General features: G+C 33.8%; 1 protein-coding gene across 4 annotated transcripts in view; it reads right to left on the bottom strand.

The window, feature by feature from the left end:
* Positions 1-23,498, bottom strand: part of LOC145277035 (peroxisomal leader peptide-processing protease-like) — a 214,181-nt gene that overhangs the window by 83,068 nt on the left and 107,615 nt on the right. For all 4 annotated transcript variants that reach the window (XM_080128662.1, XM_080128663.1, XM_080128661.1 and 1 more), the window contains exon 2: positions 4,220-5,033. In XM_080128662.1, the coding sequence (XP_079984788.1) occupies positions 4,220-4,929 (710 nt within the window). In that variant the 5' untranslated portion in view covers positions 4,930-5,033. The remainder of the gene's footprint in view (positions 1-4,219; positions 5,034-23,498) is intronic.

The raw sequence follows: 23,498 nt of genomic DNA, 5'->3' as shown, positions 1-23,498 counted from the left end.
CAAGAAAGATCTTTTGGGTGCAATGACAGATAGGAAATACTGGGGGGATGTAGTGAGTTCTACCTCAGCTGAGGCTGCAGGATGATGATGATGATGATGATGATGATGATATGCCTAAACCTAAATGCAGATGCCATAAACAAAGCTTCTTTCCCAGAACTGCCTGCCTGTGAAACACTGTTCCGCTGGCTTGCTTCCCAGTTGAGTACAACATGGTAGCCTTCAAATTCAACGCAAACAAGTTCCTGTTGAGTCGTCCCCATAAATAATCAAATTCTATCCAACTTACACCAGCATCGATTACTACACTACTACCTTACATTCATTAACCCTTATCCTCAAGTGGCCTTCAGGCCTTGATAAGTGATGATCCCCAATTAAAAAAAAATAATTTTTATTTCATTCTTAGATTTCATCATCTGCAGTGAGGATTGAAACGTTCTCATTCAGAAGACTGTCACTTAGAACTGATTATTACTTAATACCTTTATCTGTTGCTGCACATGTTCGTTAGTTGATACTAAGAATGAAACAAGACTTGCTTAAGACTTCTACCAGTCATGGATGACGGAACAAGAACAATCTACCTCCATGGATTAAATAAATGGTTGTTTGTAATTATGTACAGATTCTAGAGTTCAACAAAATACACCAAAAAAAATTAGATATTACATCGGCTGAAACGTTGTGAGAATAGCAACCAAGATAAGAATAGTAGTCTGAATAATCAAATAATAATATACAGCACAATCATGTTTATACACTCGTTCTTATAAGATCACTGAAGTTAAGCAACGTTGATCCTGGTCAGTACCAGATGGGTGATTGTTTGCGAATACCAAATGTTGTATATAGGAGAACTTTGAAACCTCCCTGCAAGAACTGCAAAAACATAACGTCATCATTTTCTCTAAAGGAGATACGCATGCAACTGAGGACTGCTTGAAAATTTGATATTCCCTAGACACTTCCTCCCTAACGTTTACCTGGTGGAATGTCTTTTATTTGGAAGCTTTGAGGAGTGTGGAGTTGAAATGGCTACAATTAGTTACACTCTTTCTCCATTTTGATTTGCTCTCTTTGTCACTTCCTAAAGCTAATAAGTTTTCATATGAGCATGTGAATCAAAGTGTTTTCAACCAAAGAAAATCGTTTGAAACCCCAAAAGTAACAAGTGTCAAAATAATAAGCCAGTACCAACTTAGAAACTCCTATAAGACCTCCTTAACAAAATTCTCCAACCTCGTTATTCCTATTATTTGGATTCATTGGACTATTGTTCTCATCTTGAGTGTGATGTTCACAACGTTTCCGTCAATATAACCTCTGACTTTCTTCAGGTATATCTTGTCGAACTCCAGAATACTTCTGTCGAACTCGGGAATTTGGACAGGATTTCAGATCTTATTTGCAGACAATTCTAGTACGAATTTTAGGAGCCTAAAACCTATTTTTATTTCTAGTTGTAAATATCACTATTTCTTACTAATTATTACTATGTATTAATGTATCTCTCTCTCTCTCTCTCATATATATATATATATTAATGTTTTTACTTATTACTTGTATATATTATATATTGTTTACTGGTTCTCATATAATATTACATTCTAACTAGGTCTACTTAGTGGTTGGTTATTCCCCAGCATATGTGCTGCTTCTTTCAGTCGTATTACTCTCCATCATATTTCTCTGTCTATAATTTTTACTTCGTCCCATAATGGTAGATGGTTTCGCTTTTCCTTCCATATATATATATATATATATATATATATATATATATATATATATATATATATATATAAGGATTTGAGACTACAGCAATATGCGAGTCCTTTAGAGAACCAAGGTAGTTTTGCAGTGTACGAGCCTTTTTCAAGTCTCACACAAAAACACACATTCATATTTCAAGCTATATTGCTTGTCACATACATACGTGCACACAAACATATGCGCCCACGTCCACACACATGTACACATATTCATGTTCGCGTACATAAACTCACATTCATGTGTATGCGCTAACGCACACATATGTACTCACACACGCGCACACGAACGCACACATGGACGACGTCACTTCCGCTTTCTAAGGAAAAATGCACATGCGCAAATTACTACCGGAAACGAGTATAAAACAAAGAGACAAGCTGTTTCTAAACCTTTTAGAACCAACTCTCGACCAGAGAGGTTGGGCTAACCAGCCGCCTCCCTTTCAGGAGGCGCACGCTCGCGTGCGTTCACGTCCCCTGCGACTATGTATGGGGCACAAGCCAACAGACAGTACCTACACTCTCTCTCTCTATCTACTACTGGTCCCTGAGAACACCTTCGCGTAGCTGACTACTAACGGATGTCAACTCTCATATCCTCTTCTTTGTCTACACGCTGGACTATCATTCTCATTTCCACTACAACATTCATTTCTCTTCCCACGCGTGAACAAACGATAGTGACCCAAACTTGAGATGAACACACATTTCCTTTTCTTGCTACAACACCAGTCGTGCAACGAACATTGGTTATATACGCGCGGACATGAACACATGTTATAACTAAAACGTTCATTCTTTCAACAGCAAATAAACAACGTTTATCTTATCCATCAATTGAGTCTTTGTTTCCTTCAATTCCATTCGTTTCATTATTCTTTTGTAACAGGATTGGGGTATTTATATATCCTAGTCCCCTACAGCAGTTTACAAACTCTGCTGAAATAACAATGTTATTTCAAAACCCATTCATATCATGTTAACTATTCTGTAACTTTAAGAATTTAATAAACAACTCGTTATTTTCATGGCAAGTGCTCATTTGAGCTCCCATCTATGGTCCTCCCCCCTTGCCAAACTTTCACAAAAAACACTCATCTAGCTACAACCACTATCAACAATTTCCTTCACTATCTGTGCCTAAATCTAAATGCAGATTCCATGAACAAAGTTTCTTTCCTAAAACTACTCACCTTTGTACTCTGTTCCACTGGTCTGCTTTGCAGCTGACTACAATATGGTCATCTTCAAGTTTAATGTAAACAAGTTCTTGTCGTGTCATTCCCTTAGCTAATCAAATTTTACACAATTTCCAACACTCACAAATACTAAGCTGCTAATGTCCACTCATTAACCTTAATCCTTAAGTTGCCCTTGGGACTTGATGAGTGGTGACCCCTTGCAAAAAAAATAAAAGATAGGGTATTTTTACTACAGATAACAAACCAACCAAGATGTCAAGAAACAAATATATAGCAAATAAATATTACCAAAGGTAACATAAATTAGTCTCCTACCTAACTCTAGTAAAGCCTCATACTTTTTTATTTAAAAAGTTAAAGAGCTACGAAGACAGAACTGATACCATTAAAACGGGTGACATTTTGTGTATCAGAATTTATTTTTCTACATAGTCACCACCATTCTCAATGCACATTTGCCAGGAATTCAATGGTACATCTATAACAAGGGGTTGCTTTCTTAGAGTGCTACACCATCAATATCTACAAAGCTTATGAATGCATAAGTGCAGTCATCATAACAATGCAATTTGCAATCTACTCTGGTCCATTCATGAGGAAGGAAAAAATAAGAGGCATTACTTTTGGAACATCCCTCGTATATATATTATATTTGTAGGTAATAGTACGGAATAAATAAGAATGGGCTTCTAAATAATAACATTACTTCAGCACTGTCCATAAACTGCAGAAATACCACTATCGCCTCTATTTTACAGATAAAAATGGAGGATGGGAGACGTTTTCACTTTTAACATTTTTTAAAAAAATTATGTTTGGTATTTTTGCAGTTTATGGAGTGTACTGAAATAATAATATTATTTTGAAACTCATTCTAAACTTGTTAATTGTTCTGTATTTTCACCTAACAATTTAATAAACAAAAAAAATACCGTAATAATTGAATTTAACTTGAAAATCCTATAAAAAAATAGTGTAGTCTGTAAACTGAAGAAGTATAAAAATATGGCTATGCATGTCTGTTTAAAAATAAATGAGGGTAATGTTTATGGTTTTGCTGTTTATGAACTGTGATATATTTGGATAGGATTTTCAATTTAAATTCAATTTTTATAGTATCTTTCTTTAGCTGATTAAATTGTTATGTGAAATTACAGAATAGTTAACATGTTTCTAAATTGAACATTTTTTCCTATCATTTTTCATGGATAGTGTACATTTAAATGAACAAAAATAAATACATACCTCTGACCATCTTTTTCAACAGAACACATCACTCCACCTGGGGATCCAGATATACACCTGGCATCAGTCAGTAGATGGACATTGTTTATGCCAAAACAGTTACTTATGACTCCTCGACTGATTGAATTAAGAAATACTTCAGGACTGAGATTGCCAAATGGAGTCGAGTATACCTCGACTGTATCACCGATTTCACAGAGGCTTGACAGTTTGATACAGAGAGTTTTAAGATTGGTTAATGGTTTCCAGTTGAGCAATCGCAGAAGAACAAAATATGGCAGAAGCTTTTGATATCCTTCAGGAAACGACCAAACACTTGTTGGTGCCATGTAGCGCTTCAGGCTATCATGGAAGCTGGAACAATAAACTACATCAATCAGCTCAGCAGGAAAAGTTTGGTAAGTCAGTTTTTGATGTTCAATGGAATGTTCTTTTATCTTTCTATGTTTCCGTGTGTCAAGAATTATATTGGCGCCGTAGAATTTGTCCAAGTCAGCAATGCACTCTTTTTGATCCTCATCTGTAGAAAGAATTCGTTTTAGTTCGCTATCTTCGATTGATGATAGTAAGGAACCATGAGTTATGACAGTGCCGTTTTGGGCATCGATCAAGAAACCACTGCAAGTGCTTAGCGTTGTTTTATATCCGTTGGCATTATTGATCAAGCTAACAACACATGCGTGGCACATCATGTCTTCGAGGTCTGACATTGTTGCTTCTTTTATTCTATTTAAACTTCAGAAGCATTTTTCTATTTTTTTGATGCTCATAGAGAATTACAGCAATGCAGCTGTTCTGGTGTTGGTTTTAAATTCTGAAATTAAAAAATATTTCATTTTTTAATTTTATATGAATCATATAATTAAAATTTAAATTTGATACAAATCATATAATTAAAATTTAAATTTAATACAAATCATATAATTAAAATTTAAATTTGATACAAATCATATAATTAAAATCATATAATTATAATCATAATTAAAACAAAGAAAATGTATCGTAGGTAATTAAATTCATATCTGCAGACCTAATCAAAACACGATCTATACAAAGATCGTGCTAATGCAAAATATCAACATCAACGTGCTAATGCAAGATGTCAATATCAACGTGCTACTGCAAGATGTCAATATCAACGTGCTAATGCAAGATGTCAATATTAATGTGCTTATGCAAAATGCCAATATCAACATGCTAATGAAAAATGTCAATATTAATGTGCTAATGCAAGATGTCAATATCAACATGCTAATGCAAGATGTCAATATCAACATGCTAATGCAAGATGTCAATATTAATGTGCTAATGCAAGATGTCAATATTAATGTGCTAATGCAAGATGTCAATATCAACATGCTAATGCAAGATGTCAATATCAACATGCTAATGCAAGATGTCAATATCAACATGCTAATGCAAGATGCCAATATCAACATGCTAATGCAAGATGTCAATATCAACATGCTAATGCAAGATGGCAATATTAACATGCTAATGCAAGATGGCAATATCAACATGCTAATGCAAGATGGCAATATCAACATGCTAATGCAAGATGTCAATATCAACATGCTAATGCAAGATGCCAATATCAACATGCTAATGCAAGATGTCAATATCAACGTGCTAATGCAAGATGCCAATATCAACATGCTAATGCAAGATGTCAATATCAACGTGCTAATGCAAGATGGCAATATCAACATGCTAATGCAAGATGTCAATATCAACATGCTAATGCAAGATGTCAATATCAACATGCTAATGCAAGATGCCAATATCAACATGCTAATGCAAGATGGCAATATCAACATGCTAATGCAAGATGTCAATATCAACATGCTAATGCAAGATGTCAATATCAACATGCTAATGCAAGATGTCAATATCAACGTGCTAATGCAAGATGGCAATATCAACGTGCTAATGCAAGATGTCAATATCAACATGCTAATGCAAGATGTCAATATCAACATGCTAATGCAAGATGTCAATATCAACATGCTAATGCAAGATGTCAATATCAACATGCTAATGCAAGATGCCAATATCAACATGCTAATGCAAGATGTCAATATCAACATGCTAATGCAAGATGTCAATATCAACATGCTAATGCAAGATGTCAATATTAATGTGCTAATGCAAGATGTCAATATTAATGTGTTAATGCAAGATGTCAATATTAATGTGTTAATGCAAGATGTCAATATCAACATGCTAATGCAAGATGTCAATATCAACATGCTAATGCAAGATGTCAATATCAACATGCTAATGCAAGATGCCAATATCAACATGCTAATGCAAGATGTCAATATCAACATGCTAATGCAAGATGTCAATATCAACATGCTAATGCAAGATGTCAATATTAATGTGCTAATGCAAGATGTCTATATTAATGTGCTAATGCAAGATGTCAATATCAACATGCTAATGCAAGATGTCAATATCAACATGCTAATGCAAGATGTCAATATCAACATGCTAATGCAAGATGTCAATATTAATGTGTTAATGCAAGATGTCAATATCAACATGCTAATGCAAGATGTCAATATCAACATGCTAATGCAAGATGTCAATATCAACATGCTAATGCAAGATGTCAATATTAATGTGCTAATGCAAGATGTCAATATTAATGTGTTAATGCAAGATGTCAATATTAATGTGTTAATGCAAGATGTCAATATCAACATGCTAATGCAAGATGTCAATATCAACATGCTAATGCAAGATGTCAATATCAACATGCTAATGCAAGATGGCAATATTAACATGCTAATGCAAGATGGCAATATCAACATGCTAATGCAAGATGGCAATATCAACATGCTAATGCAAGATTTCAATATCAACATGCTAATGCAAGATGTCAATATCAACGTGCTAATGCAAGATGCCAATATCAACATGCTAATGCAAGATGGCAATATTAACATGCTAATGCAAGATGGCAATATCAACATGCTAATGCAAGATGGCAATATTAATCTGTAAATACAAGATGTCAATATTAATGTGTTAACATAAAAAGACGTTAATAAAAATTATAATATGGTAATATATTAATATAAAAATAAAGATATGACAAACAAGAACTCTCAACAAGAAGTTTTCACTAAACGGTGTTAGGTCAAAATTGATTCCTGATATTAAACTTCATCCATAATATAACTGAAACGACAATGTGGTCCCAGACAGGCAACCCTATGAAGAATCGTCACCAAACATGCCTTGCCCGATAGAAAAAAAAAGGCAAAAACCAGCCAAACAAAATCATTTATTTGTTCCAGCATCTTATGAGGCCATCTCAAAACCCTGCAAAATTAAAATACCATACATTTTCCCATTACACAGAAAATTCAATTTGACATCTCTGCAATTCTCCTTACTTGAAATTGTATTTCATTTTAACTTTGTCGTTAAAGCTTGATACAAACAGGCATTTTTCAATCAACATCAGCATGTTTTTCATATACACATAAAGCAACTTCCTGTTCCAGTAGCTTCTTTCCAAAAACTACAGTTTTTCAATAAGCATCTCCTGTCTTTGCAATCATCATTTTACATTCTTGTTAGCCAAAGTGACTTCACGCCTTGTCTGAGGCAATTTCCATTAAAAATAAAACTACTGAACGTTGGAAGTTACACTGTATTTAAAAAAAAATTGATTTCCCTTTTTTATTGTCAAGTTATAAATGCTCTGGAATTATAAATATATATTGAGCTTGAACACTGCAGGTTTGAATACAAAATATAAAGAAGTACCATTTAAAATTGCTACAAATCATTTCTTCATTTGCCTATTTTAAAACTAAACATTAATCAGAAGTGACTTTTCCAGGGTATTCATTGTCAAACTCAAATATCAGCTGACATAATATTGTAAATAAACACAGACGAAATTTGATGAATGACATTATCATTATTATTTAAAAATTTTTTTTTTGCAAATTAATCCATCGAACAAATTATTCCTCGTAATATATAATAATCAATAGAGGATTGATTCTATAAAACTATAAAATTACATATGCAATCTGCATAAATTATAATATCATGTTTAAGCATATTGTACGACCGGGCTTATATATATATATATATATATATATATATATATATATATATATATATACAAAAGATTGACTAGGAGTTTGTGGACAAAGGAACAGACAGACAGAAATTATTATTTTTTATATAGAGGGACAGTTTAATGGTGTATACATTTGGCTGCAATTTTGCATTTAAACTTGCTTCTATTCATGGATTACATAAATTCTTCACGCATTCTTGGCCTTCAGCAAATCACGCACGTTGGAAAGCTGGGAAAAGGTAGAAAATGAAACTCTTTTTTAAAACTAAAATATTCACCGGAATATAAGAATTCTTCTTCATCTCTTTTTTTTTAGTTAGGGTTAGGGTACATAGATCCATGAAAAATATCTTAAAGCAATAAGAAAATCGTGATTTGAAAACATTCGTGAACCAATGGATGTCAATGGCATCACTAGAGGGTGAACAAATTAGTAACGGCTTCTTGGAAATTATTTAAGTGTTGCCTATTCAAGATTTTTCTTAAAAAATAAATCAAATATAAATAAGAATGTTGTCATGATTTTATTAAGTTAAAAACAAATTGTCTTGAGCCTTTTGTAACATCTTTAGGCAAGATGCAGGTTTTGAACCAGAGTCATCAGCAAATTGATTTGAGGTCAAAATTTTAAAAAAAATTATCTTTTAAGAAATGACAAAACATAAAAAAATGGTATTGTCTGAGAAAGCTGTGATTGGTAATTGGGTCACAGGCATTACAACAGTTGACATAAGATGACATACACCAAGATTATTTAACAAAGTGACTTTTGGGTGGTTGGCAGAGAAGGCAGTCAGGGAAACTTATAAAGATGAAAGACTGTGTGATCTGTTCGTTTATTTATAAATGGATTTAACTAAGAAATAAAAGTTTGTTTTTTTTGTTTACATGAACCCATGGGATAATAAATTAAGTGCTCGGTAAAAGTTCAGTTCTAAGTGACACTCTTCCGGATGCTGACAGTTCAATCCTCAGTGCATACGATACTAAGAATACATGGGAAAATTACGACTTCTCAAATTATGGCTGATGGAACGAAGGCAAGCTACTTCTGTGAATTAAATAAAGTGTTTTGTTTGAAATTCTGGACAGATTTCTTCAACAGAATGATTCCAAAATTCGACAAAATACACCTGAAAAAGATTGGAGGTTACATTGACTGAAACGTTGTAAGAATAACACTCGATGAAAATATGAATCCGAATAATCCAAATAATACAAAACCATTTTTTCTATAATAAAGAAAAAAGAAGTGAATTGGATTATTTGCTTTGCATCCAATACTTGGGATTAACCAAACAAACATTAAAATCTATGCTTTATTAAATTACATTTTGACCACGTCCAGTAGACACCAAGATTCCGGACTGACATTGATTTCCATCTAGTTTGTTTCTATGCTTACAATGGATAAAGTAAAGAGATCTTATATGAAAGGCAGTGAAATTATAATGAGAAAAAAAGCAAAATAAATTGTTGGCATGTTATCCTTCTGCCTTTCCTTCTCTACTTGTTTTTGCCTCACTTTGTCCTTTTCTTTTTCCTTCTTCATGGTATTTATATTATATTTCTCTTTGTCTGTCTGATCCACTTTTTTTCAGAAACTATTGGCCAAATCCGGTTGAAATTTTGTATGAACCTTTGTCATGGTAAGGTGCGGGGAACTAAGTAATATGGCATCCATTGGATGTACAGCTAGAGATTAATAGAATTAATATGATTAGTATTTAATGCAAAAATGAGGACAAATTTAACTACATTCAACCATCAATTTGGTATAAAGCACTCAATCTAAGTGCCTACATAAAACTGGAAAAAGAAATTACATGGAACCATTGTTTACAATCATGTCCATAAAACGAAATCATATAACCAGAATTTCATTTCAGAAACTACTGCTCCAACATGGTTGAAATTTTATAGGAACTTATTTTATGATAAGGTGTAGCAAAAAAAGTATTATGGTATCCATTAGATATTTCAGAATTTTTAAAATGAAGTTTGACAACTTGTATTATTTGAATCATTCAAACTTGTGCAATGATATACGCCTATTTCATATGCAGTGATTTTAAACAAGGAAAAAGATTAATATAGTCGCGGGAGGAGGCAAAACGTGCAGTTTTTAATTGAAATCTGCTTTATATTTGTTGGTGGCAAAGCACAATAAATATAAGTTCTAAATGACAGTCTTCAAGACGTTGAAGGTTTAATCTTCCGTATGGGCAATACTAATAATGCATTTATGAACAATTTAAGACTTCCATCCAGTCACGGCTGACGGAATAAGAGCAAGTTACCCTCATGAATTATATAAGAGGTTCTCTTCAAAATTACATATAAACAAAAAGTAAAAAACAGAATTCAACAAGTCGCATCTGAAGGTCAAAGATTACATTGATTGAAACATTGTGAGAATAACATTGAATGCCTAACGTTAATCAACCATTTAAAACTTTTCCCATGTGAGTTATCAAAATAAATCCCTATTTACATAAAAAGAACAGCACACTAACCAAAAGTTTAGTTCTTGGAAGTTGTAAGCAAATGACACAAGAGACAAGATGTTGCATAACCAATGTTTTCTTGTCAATTCCTAAATTATCCGAGTGATTTTTTCAGGACTGATTATCATAATTAAATTATTCTGATCAACATTATAGAGTATGAAAATAATCAAAATAGACTGGAAGCAAGAAAAACTCGTCCCTTGTACATGCAGAAATTAAATCTAATTTCTAAGTGTTTCTTCAAGATCATCAAATGCAGCTAAACTAGCTCAAGGATTTTCAAACTTTTTAACTTGCAGACAGATTTATATTTCAGGTTTTCCCTTAGGGACCCTTATAAACGCTTATGGAATTTATACATAAATTTTTGCATTAACACAATAAACTGTTTTTAAGCTTACATTTGACTTAAGTATTCAAATAAATTAATTAATACTTCATGTTGATGCAAAATGCAACAAAATTAAATTTTGTTTTATTAAAAAACTAATTTTTCGTAAATGAAAACAGTCATAGCACTTTACAAATTTTGTATTGATTACACAGGATTTTTTTTTTTAATACACACTTGGTGAGAAGGATGTGCTTGACTTTGCAAAAACTATCAATTCTTGGCAATATTGCTGATAAACATACATGCAAATTACTTTCTGGAGCAAGTCTGGATTTGTATTTATTTTAAAAATTTGTTAGGACCCTCTATCTTGTTCTTACAGACCTTCTGTGGTCCATAGACTGCAGTTTGAAAACCCCTGAACTAGTTGTTATCTTGTCGTGGCTTTCACAATCCCTCTGACAAGTCACAGATGTCCACAGACAACACAAAATGTAAGTCATATCTACTTATAAATTAATCATGTATCTGTTCTATGGTCCTAGCAATACATGTGTCTGTCTTATTGTATTGGGACATTATTCTTTCTTTAGTACTAACATCTGTGCTCCCTTTATTTATATTCAAGATTGTCGGATGTTTTCTACTCATACTTTATGTTGTCCATTAGGTTGGTCGACAAGAAAGCCATATAGAAAGGTAGGGATTTCATGTTATCTGAGAGGAAGATAATCATTAATCAGAAGGGACCATATCTTGCTTGTTAGTGTTGTTCTGTCTGTGGAACAGATACCGAAGGTCAAAAGGAACAGACAATCCTGATCATAACCCACCCTTTATGTATCACAATAAGTACCAGCTTACGTATTTTATATTTTCCTTTTATGTTTGCGTTCAGTAAACTTTATGTGAGAATAGATGTATATGTATGTAAATTCAACAGTTTCTTCACTTTTATCTCGTTTTTTTCTACTTTTTCAGTCCCTTGTGTGTGCATGTTATCAATTTATAGCATAACATACAAAATGCTGGCCTTGTGTACAGCAAAGATATAACTGAACAAATGCTCACTAAAAATATAAAACCTAGCATATAAAATATTAGCTTTAAACACGAATATGGTTAGACATACATAAATATCTTCTCCAATTCTATAAGTTGCCGGTTCAAAATCGGATCATTTTACACTAAAACTGTACGTAGTTTTTTTTGTTTTTGTGTTTTGTATATTGAAGATTACTTTTACACTTACAAAACAAGTTAGACTAATTAATTAATTGTAATTAACTGGTAAATCTAGTAAATGATAAGAAAATAAAATATTACGAGTAAGTAAAAAGAGACTGTCTTGTGTCGCCATCTTAAAAAAAAAATAGGGCGATAAGCACACAATAATTCAAACTCAAACGAGATCAGCTTTGTAATGCTGCTGATTTCACATTAATTGGTTTTAATAGTTTGAAAATTATTTTCTTTATAAAAGTAAAACTATTTGCTCAATTTACATTATTTTTGAAACATGACATTTCCATTCAATGACAGCTACATACAGCATAAAGATCTTTTCTGTAGTTTTTTTTTTTTAATTAGGTAGAATTCTAAATAAGAACCGATTGTTGCAACAAAATCGTAAGTGTAATCAAACGCAAGAATAAGAATTTCCGTTTACAATTGTTATATCGCATATCCCTCCAGATTTACATAAACATGAAAACAGCCAGCCATCATCGACGTTACCTAAGCTAACATCAGCAATCTCCAAGCCACAGCATCAGCCAGCTATCGTAGACCTCATCCCAGATGATACATGCAGTAGCTGTCCAGAATACCCCTTCTTTGCTACAGACTCCCAAGCGCCTGCCGACCGACCATTATTCTTACTCCAAGCAGCTGATTGACATCCCCAACAGTCGTCACTGCCATCACCGGCACACTGGCACACCCTGACAATACCAACAGCACCCGTTACAATCACATTGACCCCAAATAAAAGTTTAAACTTCTTCGTTTGTCCTTCCTGCTTCCATACGCTCATTTTTTAGGGATGGCATCTTTTCTTGAAACACTGTCTAAGAACATTAGTGGACGTTTAGGAAATTTACATCCCCCCTCTACATTCCATAACTTACACTTTTTTTTCTTTTTTTCACGTTAATCTCGATTACAAACTTAACTTTCAGATCGATTACAAACTTAACTTTCAGATTTTAAAAAAATTTGGAAAAAAAAAAAAAAATTCTTGACATCGTCAGGGATCAGTTTTCAATTATAACGTTCTACTTAAATTGAACACGTACTTCGTGACTATCACAGAGAAAAATAATACGATTCTTACGTGACCGGTGTTAAATCCCGTCTAAAAAAAGGGGGTTAGGGTAAATTTTTACTTTCTTTCCAACTCGATTTTACAGGTTTGCATTAACATGGTTAGTCATACATTTTGTCCAACGCTGCAATAGCTATAACACATTATTTTCCATAAAATTTTGCAAAAGGTCATTTTCTTATAAGTTGGGATTCCCTCAAGCGAAATGGCGCAAATGAAATAGTTTAGATAGATGAGAGAGAGAAAGAGAGAGGGGTTGAAGGGAGTTCTAGAAAGTTCCCTTTTATTTTATTTTTTTATTTTTTTTAGCCGGGATTTAACACGAGTCGCATAAGAGAGCTTAACGTGAAAAAAAGAAAACAAAGTGTAAATTGTGGAATCTGGGTGGGGTGTGGGGTCAATTTCCTAAACGTTTGCCGAACATTATTGTCTCGCACAATAGGAGAGTTTGGATTATTGGTTAAAACAGGGTGACTCCACACTACCCAATGCTCTCAAAATCGGAGCTTCAGCATTGAATGCACTTTAAAGTCATATTTAGGATCACTAACTTAAAGGAATTATGTTTATTTTATCTGAATCTCACAAATGTGTGTGATTCGCATAATGGATACCAAAATAGACTATGAAATCAACTCTATGTTCAAGTCCTATCAGATTTTCTATTGTGTTCATTTATGCAGAAATACATTTGGAAAAATATGAACCAACAATTTCCTCGTCATTTATTATTAAAATAGCAGCTTGTATTCAATAAATAGTATACAATCATAATTAAATAATAATTGTGCTAAAAATACCCACAAAGTGTTGATATGTAATAAAACAAACCAAACCAAACTTTCTCATCTGAAGTCAAAAAAGAAATAATTTTGTATTCAATATTGGGAGAGGGGTGGGCTTATCCCTAAGTCAAACTATAAAAAAGGGAAGCTAGTCTCCTATAACTAAGACAAATCGATGTTATTCACTTGAAAACAGAGTAAATGCCTATTTAAAAATATTTATTTTAAAGTATAGGAAGCTTAGCCCCTACTTTCAACTATAGAAAGAGAACTTAGTCCCCCATCATCACAAAAAAAAAAAAAAAAAAAATAGAACAAAATCAACAAAATAAATTTTTAAATATTTATTCTAAAATATTGGGAGAGGAGACCCAACTTAAAAATAGAGGCTGGAAGTCTAGCTCAATTAATCGTTTTATTTATTTTATTTGCTTGAAAAAAAAAATTAAATAATGTTTCTGACCTTCTTCAGGTGTATTTTGTTGAACTAACTAATTTTTATATCAAACTTTTGAATGTGGATGCAATTCTGAATAGAATTCTTTATTTAATCCCTGGTGTAACTTACCCTTATTTTTTTCAGCCATGCTCAAGTAGAAGTCTTAAGTAATTAGTCCATTAAGACCCATTATCAGTGCCTGAGGTTCAAAATAAAATTCATTGAGCCGATTCCTGGCAGATACAATCGCAGAGAAATCTCCACCATATATCAAGAATTCCACACACTGTGGGGAAAAAAATCAATAATTCAATAATCCTCACACATGATGAGTCTAGGTACAGTAATTCTGTTCAAGAAAATTCCCAGTGATGAAACTCTCACGATGGTATGAGATGAGTTAACTGCAGATACTTCACTAAGTGATCACACTTATAGCTCAATAGATCATCTGAAGAAGACGTTGACTTTCTGTGTAGAAACTACATACTTTGTAATGGGATCTGATATATATCATCATAAAAAATGTCTATTTATGAGATCACCATTCTCATTATTGGCTTGTAGCGAGCTGCTACTAATACCATAGGCTAAGGTATACATGGAATAATTTGAGGAAATGGCATCACTAAAGTTATTAATGTAGCTGTGATATGGATGACACGTTTATACTCTCACTTTACCAGGAAGATGTTCAAACATTACTGGACCGTGTGAACTATCTGTCCCTTTATACAGTTCACGATGGAAAAAGAGCATAACAGCAAATTATTGTTTAGATGTGCTCATAATTCACATTGTTTAAGGGTTTATGTCATCTGTACACAGAAAGACAACGTTCACTGGACAGTATGTAAACTTCAATTCGCACCATCCATATAAGGTAAAGAAAGGAATTGGCCGTTGCCTACAACATTGAGCAAAGCAATATGCAGTAACAGCAGTACTTATCAAGAGGAGATGGACAGTTGAAGAGAAGCCTCCACCAAAATAACTATCCAGAGAGCTTCAAAAAATCTGAAGCAAACATTAAAGGATACTACCTGAAAACTTACTAGTTTGTATCAGGGTTGCGGAGTCGGATGGTAAAAGTCTGACTCCGAGAATTCCTAGAATGCTGACTCCAACTCCTGACTCCTTGACCCCTATGTGGAAATCTATTCTGCAGATCCATATACCAGTCTAGTATAGCACAATCACGTTAGCACACTAGTTATCGCCAGATCACCAAACTTAAGCAACATTGAGCCTGGCCAGTACCAGATGGGTGACCATTTGGGAAGGCAGGCCACTGTATGTAGCTTTTGGGAAGGTTGGGTGTGGGGCCAGCACCCTCACCTCATAAAAAGAACTCAATCGCTACAAAAGCATCTACAAAAAAAGTTGTAGATGGCCTATGCCCCTCCAGGAGCTCAAGGGCTGTGTGTGTGTGTGTGTGTGTGTGTGTATATATACCAGTCTAACATACCTATTCAGTAAACATTTTATAAATACTTTTCATGCATACTATTTTTTACGTTTAACATTCACTCGTATGATAAATATACTCACATATGCACTCAACCAGCTTTATAGAATAAATTAAGATAACCAAGGGATAAAAAAATTTACACCAAAATTTTATTATGCTATCAGTTCAAAAGGAAATACAATATTTAGGGATAGGGAAACCTCTTTAGGCTATGGCATTTTGAAGCTAAAAGCTTCTCATCAGAAGAGGGAAGTAAAGACACATTATACAGAGAAGAAATTTTTTAAAAGAAAATATTGTGTTTATGGAAAGAAGACCAAAGGAAAGACAGGAAACTGTACTGAGACTACAGACACTGGCTGGTTACATTTAATGCATCTAAAACCAAGCTTTTATCTTTGCACCATCAATGCTCTGATCTCCATCTGGCATCAACTGAAATTAATGCCTCTCGTCTATGGGAGGCTCCATGTTTTGACAAGCTTCTGGGCCTAACCTTTACTCCTGATCTGAAATGGAATACGTACATCAAACCCGTTGCCAAGAAATCCGTTGCTGGAAAAATGGTAGGATCCTTCTACTGCTCCAGTAGATATCTCACCGCTGATGCAATTCTCTACCTATATAGGCGTCCAAGGATGGAGTACTGTTGCCACATTTGAGCAGGAGCTCGTAGAAAGACCTTATCCTGCCTTGCCAAAGTTTAAAATAGACTTCGTAGCCTAGTGGTGGATGCCCTTTTCGCTTCCCTGCAACCTCTTTCCCACAGAAGAGACGTTGCAAGACTGTCTGCATTATCGCTATTTCTGTAGCAGGTGTTCATCTGAGCTTCAATCTATGGTTCGCCTGACTTTTACGAAAAACACTAGTCTAGCTGAGATCAAACATCAAAGGAGAACACCTGAAAACTCACCACAGTCTCTCTACCATATAAAAAGGGCTTGCCCGAAAGAAAAAAAATTGAGAATGCGTAATCCACATGACATCCCGACTATATTCAGGAATGACTCAACTCTCCAGAAACATCTTGTTTAACTGTGTGGATGCAATGACATGCAACCTGCAACTGTAGAAAAATATACACAGTTGAGACATGTCGCTCACTAAAAATAGAACTATAAGAACACTGTAAGATGCGGAAATGGTGAAGTATTATGTGCAGCTGACTACATATGGAGGGAAAAAGAAAAGCCATTCACCCAGCGTAGTAAACCCTTACAACAGGTGGGCAAAATGCATGAAAAATTAAGTTTAGGCATTTCAAAAGGCTTGTTATGGAGTTCAGTTAGTTACAAGTGAATTGTTGAATTTAAAGGTTTTCACATCTATTCTTCTATGATTTCGAGTTTCCATATTTGCGAATTGATTGAAATAGAAATTGCAATAAGATTGGAACATCTTTTTTATACAGAAAGAAACAAGTTTCAACGGAATGTTTAGTATATTTATTTGCCTTCCCACAGAGACAGAGGTAGACATAGAAAATTCAGTGTTGAAAAAAATTAAAATTGCTCCAGTCTAGAAGGATTTTTCCATCACTGGTGGAGAAGAGAAAAGATGAAGTGTATAATCAGAACAGGGGTTGATGAGCAAGCATTAAAGTTCAAGTTTATGTGTTCAAAAATAAATTAGAATTTTGTATTAGAAAAAAAAAAAACGTTTCATGTAATGCAGACTTGTTATGTTAGAATAATATTTTAAATGTTTTTGAAAAAATGTATTTGTTTATTATTTCAGACTTTTCTAGACAAATTTGATCAATCATCTTGAATTTTAGTCTAAATGAGTCCTATTTTATAATATTATCAAATCACCATCAGACTTCAAACTACATGAACAAAGCTATCAGTATTTTTTAAAAATACTGAACAATTACTGGATCAAAGGTTGAATAATTTCCAACAGAAATGCTCACCGTCAGATGCCCATGCATAGCATGTAACCATTCCCTTTAAAGTGTCGTGTTTATCTGCGTAGCACTACTCACTGTGACGTCAGTAGAAAAATGCGGCTCAGTAGAATGACTTTATTACAAATGTCATAATTCGAGTATCTATGGTGTATTTTATCTTTTAAAAACAAAAGGCGTATTTCTAGAGAGATGCTTGAATACCTTTCTGTTGTGGATAGTATAATCATTTTATCCAGAATTTCAAAGAAAGCCTAAGCGCAACTCCTCAGCTAGTGACCGTGTGTATCTTAGTATGTTTTACATGTGTGTTGCTGTTTTATGAACTTGTAACGTACAATCAGAATTTATAATTTCACTGTAAATCACTAGCAAGGAGACGATTCCATATTTTTCCCAATTTCAATACAATTACTGATTCTATTTGAAATTTCTGATTCCAATACAATTACCAATTCTGATACAATTACCGATTCTGATACCAATAATGGAAGCACCCAAAAGAACATACCCACAACATACAAAGTAATCACTTACACAACTACAGACCCATCTATCAAAAGAATTCATAAAATGTTGCCACCTTAAAGTGTTCGTATTGAAACTTTCTGATATTTGGAGCTTTTCTTATCACAAACTTAAAATGCTAACACTGATTCACTAAGCTAAAATGCGGCCTTGTCGGTGGGGCATTAGAATACACCGACTGCCCCCCTGCAGAGGGTAAAAGTCCCTCAATGGGGGTCCTGGATATGACCTTAAACTATATCCAATGGTGAGGCCCCAGCTTGTGGGCTTTGGGGAGTGTGGAGCCACCCTTTAATTACCATTGCTCCCTGGTTAACTCTGACCCGGAGTGGTAGTATCTGTTAGGGTTTCAACTATGGGTTATATAGAAACCGACTTGAAAACAACAAATATATTCTATTAAAAAATTTTTCTTCAAAATCTTTGGATTCGGCATTAAATAACCCAAAAAGGGTTGATATGCCATAAAACAAAAACAACCAACCAAGCTAAAATGCAAATATACCAAAATTATGTAAAAATAATCAACTAATAACACTGCCACGAATTTCAGGTTAAATAAAGTACATGCCACCTAAGACCTGTTTCAATGCAAGAAAAGTATACTGATACTAAATCTGACCTTTATTTCTCTAGATTAGGCACAGTTTTCAAGTACTTTCATCTACTATAACTCATATTTTATTATTATTGATTATGAATGAAAAACACAGAATTGTCAGTTTAAACAACATTTGTCCTTTTAACCCTTTTGTGTTGAGTGCCATGCTCTCCTTTTTATATTCCAGCAGTAGTTTGTTAACATATCAGGATTCCATTTTCATTTAAAACGTTTCTCCATCACTGCAACATCCTAATGAAATCTCTCACCATGTTCACTCACACCACTAAGATTCTCTGCAAAAATTTTGAAAAAATAAAATGTATCCTATTCAACAAAAGAAAGCCAGAAATGGATTTTCCATGATATTGTGCATATAAAAATAGCCACAGATGTTGTGTACATTTTTGAGTGTTGCATAGTGTAATCCATTTATGTGATCACGACTTATGACGTCATGACCCTGCAAAATAATGTTTTTAAACATACTTTCAGTTTGCTTGGCGTGCGTGACTTGCAAAAATATTGACAAAAAATGTGACCCCGCTTGCAAAAAATGGTCCAGTTGACCACCACAGAATTAATCTTATTTTCAGATTCATCTGAGGGATCGCTCTTTCAGATGGTACCGGTTTTGACCAGGTCCGATGCAGCTAACACACAAACAAAACAACATTTGAGATTTATAAAATAGACTAGCGGGAGTACCAGGCATTGTCTGGGTGTGGAGAGGTGGTGTAGTAAGGAACCCCTAGAGTAGAGAGGGGTTTAAAAAAAAGTGGTAGTAGCGGGGGTGTGGAGAGGTGGAGAGGGAAATCAAAACAACAGCAGGCAGCCCGGGTGGAGAGAGGTGTTAAAAACAAAAAACAGTGATAGTAGGCAGGTAGGCTCGAAACGAAGGAAGAAAAGAAGGTGAAAAAAAAAAAACCTAACGCCTTAGCTGATGCATCCATCATGAAACCAGAAGTCGCGAGCGTTCAAATTAAGGGTAGTCAATCCAACAGAGACGATGATGTGTGAAAATTTTTACAAAAAAAAAAAAAAAAAGATCTCTCTTTGTTAAAAACGGCCGAGTTGAGGGTGAAGGAAAATGATTTTGTACAATTTTTCGGTATCTGTCGTCCGAGAGACTGAGCTTTAAAATGATACTAATTTTGTCACATTCCAATGCATCTGTTGAAAGTTTTACGAGACATACAAACACACACACATACACATTTTGCCTTTTATATATTAGATAACAATTCAATTATTTTAAAATTCTTGCCATAAAATGTCCTTCAAATAACTAAAATGAATATTGCTTTTAAGTCGACGGCGATAGCAGAATTCTGTTGATGACAGTTGATTTGATTTGGGAACAATTCATTTTTAAATAAATAAAATCATAATTTTTGCTATGCGATGACAAGTATGTCTCGGCTATGTTTTGGCATTTCCTTTTTGCACATCAGACGATCTCACTTTTTAAAATGGGTGTGGAAGATAATAACGTTTTGTATCAACAAAAGTACACGCATTTCCAGATTGCATCAATTCTGAAAGTTTTAAAATTTTATAGCATTTTTTATTCTGAAGTTTCTTCTCAACCATTGCCCTAGGATCAGTTGGAACAGGCAGCTGATCTAGAGTCGACTTGGATTCGGTTGAGGATTGTCATATAAAATGACTTCTTTCGTTTAATCTTGTTAGGACTCAGCTTCTGTCTTTCAATCATATGCATGAAACTTTTCTTTGTGAGATTTTCATGGATGTCTTTATGCTTAAAGTGAAATCGACTCCGAACCCTCATGATATTTCTTTCTCATTAAATTGTTCTTGGAGTTCAGACATTAGATCCATTACTCTTTCTGCTTCTCGTAAAATCACTTCTCGCTATCTTTCAAAACACTTTCTCACACCTATAGCTATTCTCTATCTCTAGAAATCTATCACACCTCGTATGGAGTACTGTTGTCATTTTTAAGCTGGTGAATCTCTGTACCATTTGAAGATTCTTGATAAGGTTCAGAAGCATATCTGTAATTGAATTGGACCCACCCTTTCTTTTTCAATGCAACCTCTCTCTTACAGATGTTATGTTGTTAGTCTCTTCTATAAAAACTATTATCGCATGTGGTTGTCAAAATTATCAGATTTGCATCCTTTGGTCCAGCTTATTTAGTGGTCTCCATTAATTTGCTGTTTTGATACCTTGTTATATTACAGCCTCCTATTCCAGTAGCTTCTTTTCTAAAACTGAAGGCTTATGAAACTTTCTCCTGGTGACTGTTTTCCTTCTACCTATAGCCTTGAATTTTTTCAAAACTGAAGTCCATATTTTTGCAATAATAATCTTTCGCTATTTTTATCTCCTTACATCAAAGAACTTCATGCCTGATCTGAAGCGACTTTCATAAAAAAAGAAAAATCTTGCTTTTGGTGATTAAAATGAATTAACTTGTTTGTAAACAAAGAGTAATCATCCCCTCCCCTATATTATATACAATGATACCTCGGTACTTAACCATAATTTGTTCCAGGTGTTTGTTCGAACACCGAAATGTTCGACAACCGAAACGATATTTCCCCTTTTAATTAACTCCAATAGAATTGATTCTAGAGTTTAAAAGTCCCTTTTTATCTTTGAGGATTTTATAAATTTAGTTATATCACCAGCTTTAATAGAATCTTTATTCTTTAAAATATAACTTATAGTTGATTTTGCCATTTCATATTCCTTTGCAAGCGTTGAGACACGTATTCCTCTTAAAAATTTATCTCTCAGTTCTTTTTTAAATTCGATCGTTGTTGGCATTATTTTCCGTTTTGCACTCGCTTTACTGCTTTTATTTCGCTTTTCTTTCTTTTTATCCAATGGTAAAAGAACGTCCATTTCTTTTTTATTGTTCAAATAATCGGTTTAGCATAATGTAAAAGAAATAATGATTTCCCATTAATCACTTTAAATCGGTTAAAAATTATATTTTTTTATAAAAATAAACTTCATCAATCAGAGAAAGAGAGATGTTTGGAATATGACCTTTTCATTCTGTCATGGGTGCATACACCATAAAGATTTTTCCATATTTTTGTTTTTTTTTATATAGAAAGTTTTAAAATTATTTTTAGAAAATTAAAGTGTTTTCCATAAAAACTGTCAAAAAGGACTTCATATTCATATGAAAGAATTATTTTAAATGTCACTCTTTAAAACGAAATAACGCTCTGTTAATATTGTTTAATAATAATAAATCTCAGAAATAATCATAGAATCCGCCACAAGAAACAAAAAAATGCTTAAAAAGCAAAAAGATGTCATATGTCCTGTTATATATAGATTAAAACATCCTAGAAGAGGTAAAACAAGAACAACAAGAAAACTGGAAAAAACACGGAGAAAAAATAGGGGGAAAAAACAGGGGTAGGGGTGACAGGATGGAAAAAACAGGAGGAAAAAAACAGGAAAAAAAAGCAAGGGAAAAAAAACAGGAAAAAAAAGCCAGGGAAAAAAACACAGGGGGGAAAAAAAACAGGAAAAAAAACAGAAAAAAAAAAAACAGGAAAAAAAAAACAGGAAAAAAAAGCAAGGAAAAAAAAAAACAAAAAAACAGAAAAAAGAATGTAGCCATGGCATAGGTTTACTACAACAGAATCCCCCAAGCATGGATAATTGAGTGCTTAAGGATATAAAATAGATTTGACAAAATTATTCATCTTATAAATAAATCAATGAAAACATGGAGACTGAACTTGACAACTGAAGGACAATGGTTGGTGGAGATAAAAATACAGAGAAGCATTTTCCAAGGAGATTCTCTATGATCACTACTGTTCATTATAGACATGTGTCTACTCACAGACGGTTACATTTCCAACCCGTTTCCCTGACCAGCAAGAGCAACACGCATCACTTTTAGATCTGTTTCTGACCACAGTTCCAAATAATTGTGTTACGAACGCCCACAGCCCACTTGGGAATGCTGATCATGTAGTAATAATAGGTAAAATCACTCTAAAATCTAGAGCCAAAATGGAAGAGCCATTGCTCAAAACAACGAAATATTATAAAAAGGCCGACTGGGAAGCCATCAGGGATCTCATTAGAGACGCGCCATGGCGAAATATCTTTTCACTTCCTGCTGAACAGTGCGCAAATGAGACCACTGAATGGTTCAAAACTGTAATTGAAGCACATGTCCCCACGCAAAAATTTTATAGCAAGCCCCACTCTCCCCAATGGTTTACTTCCACATGTGCAGCTGCCATCGCGCAAAGGTAGCACGCATACC

Source organism: Euprymna scolopes, chromosome 5 (genome assembly GCF_053919585.1).
Source record: "Euprymna scolopes isolate OS-2025 chromosome 5, ASM5391958v1, whole genome shotgun sequence".
NCBI lineage: Eukaryota > Metazoa > Mollusca > Cephalopoda > Sepiida > Sepiolidae > Euprymna > Euprymna scolopes.
The sequence above is the reverse complement of the archived record's forward strand: the minus strand, read 5'-3'. Positions and strand labels throughout refer to the sequence as shown.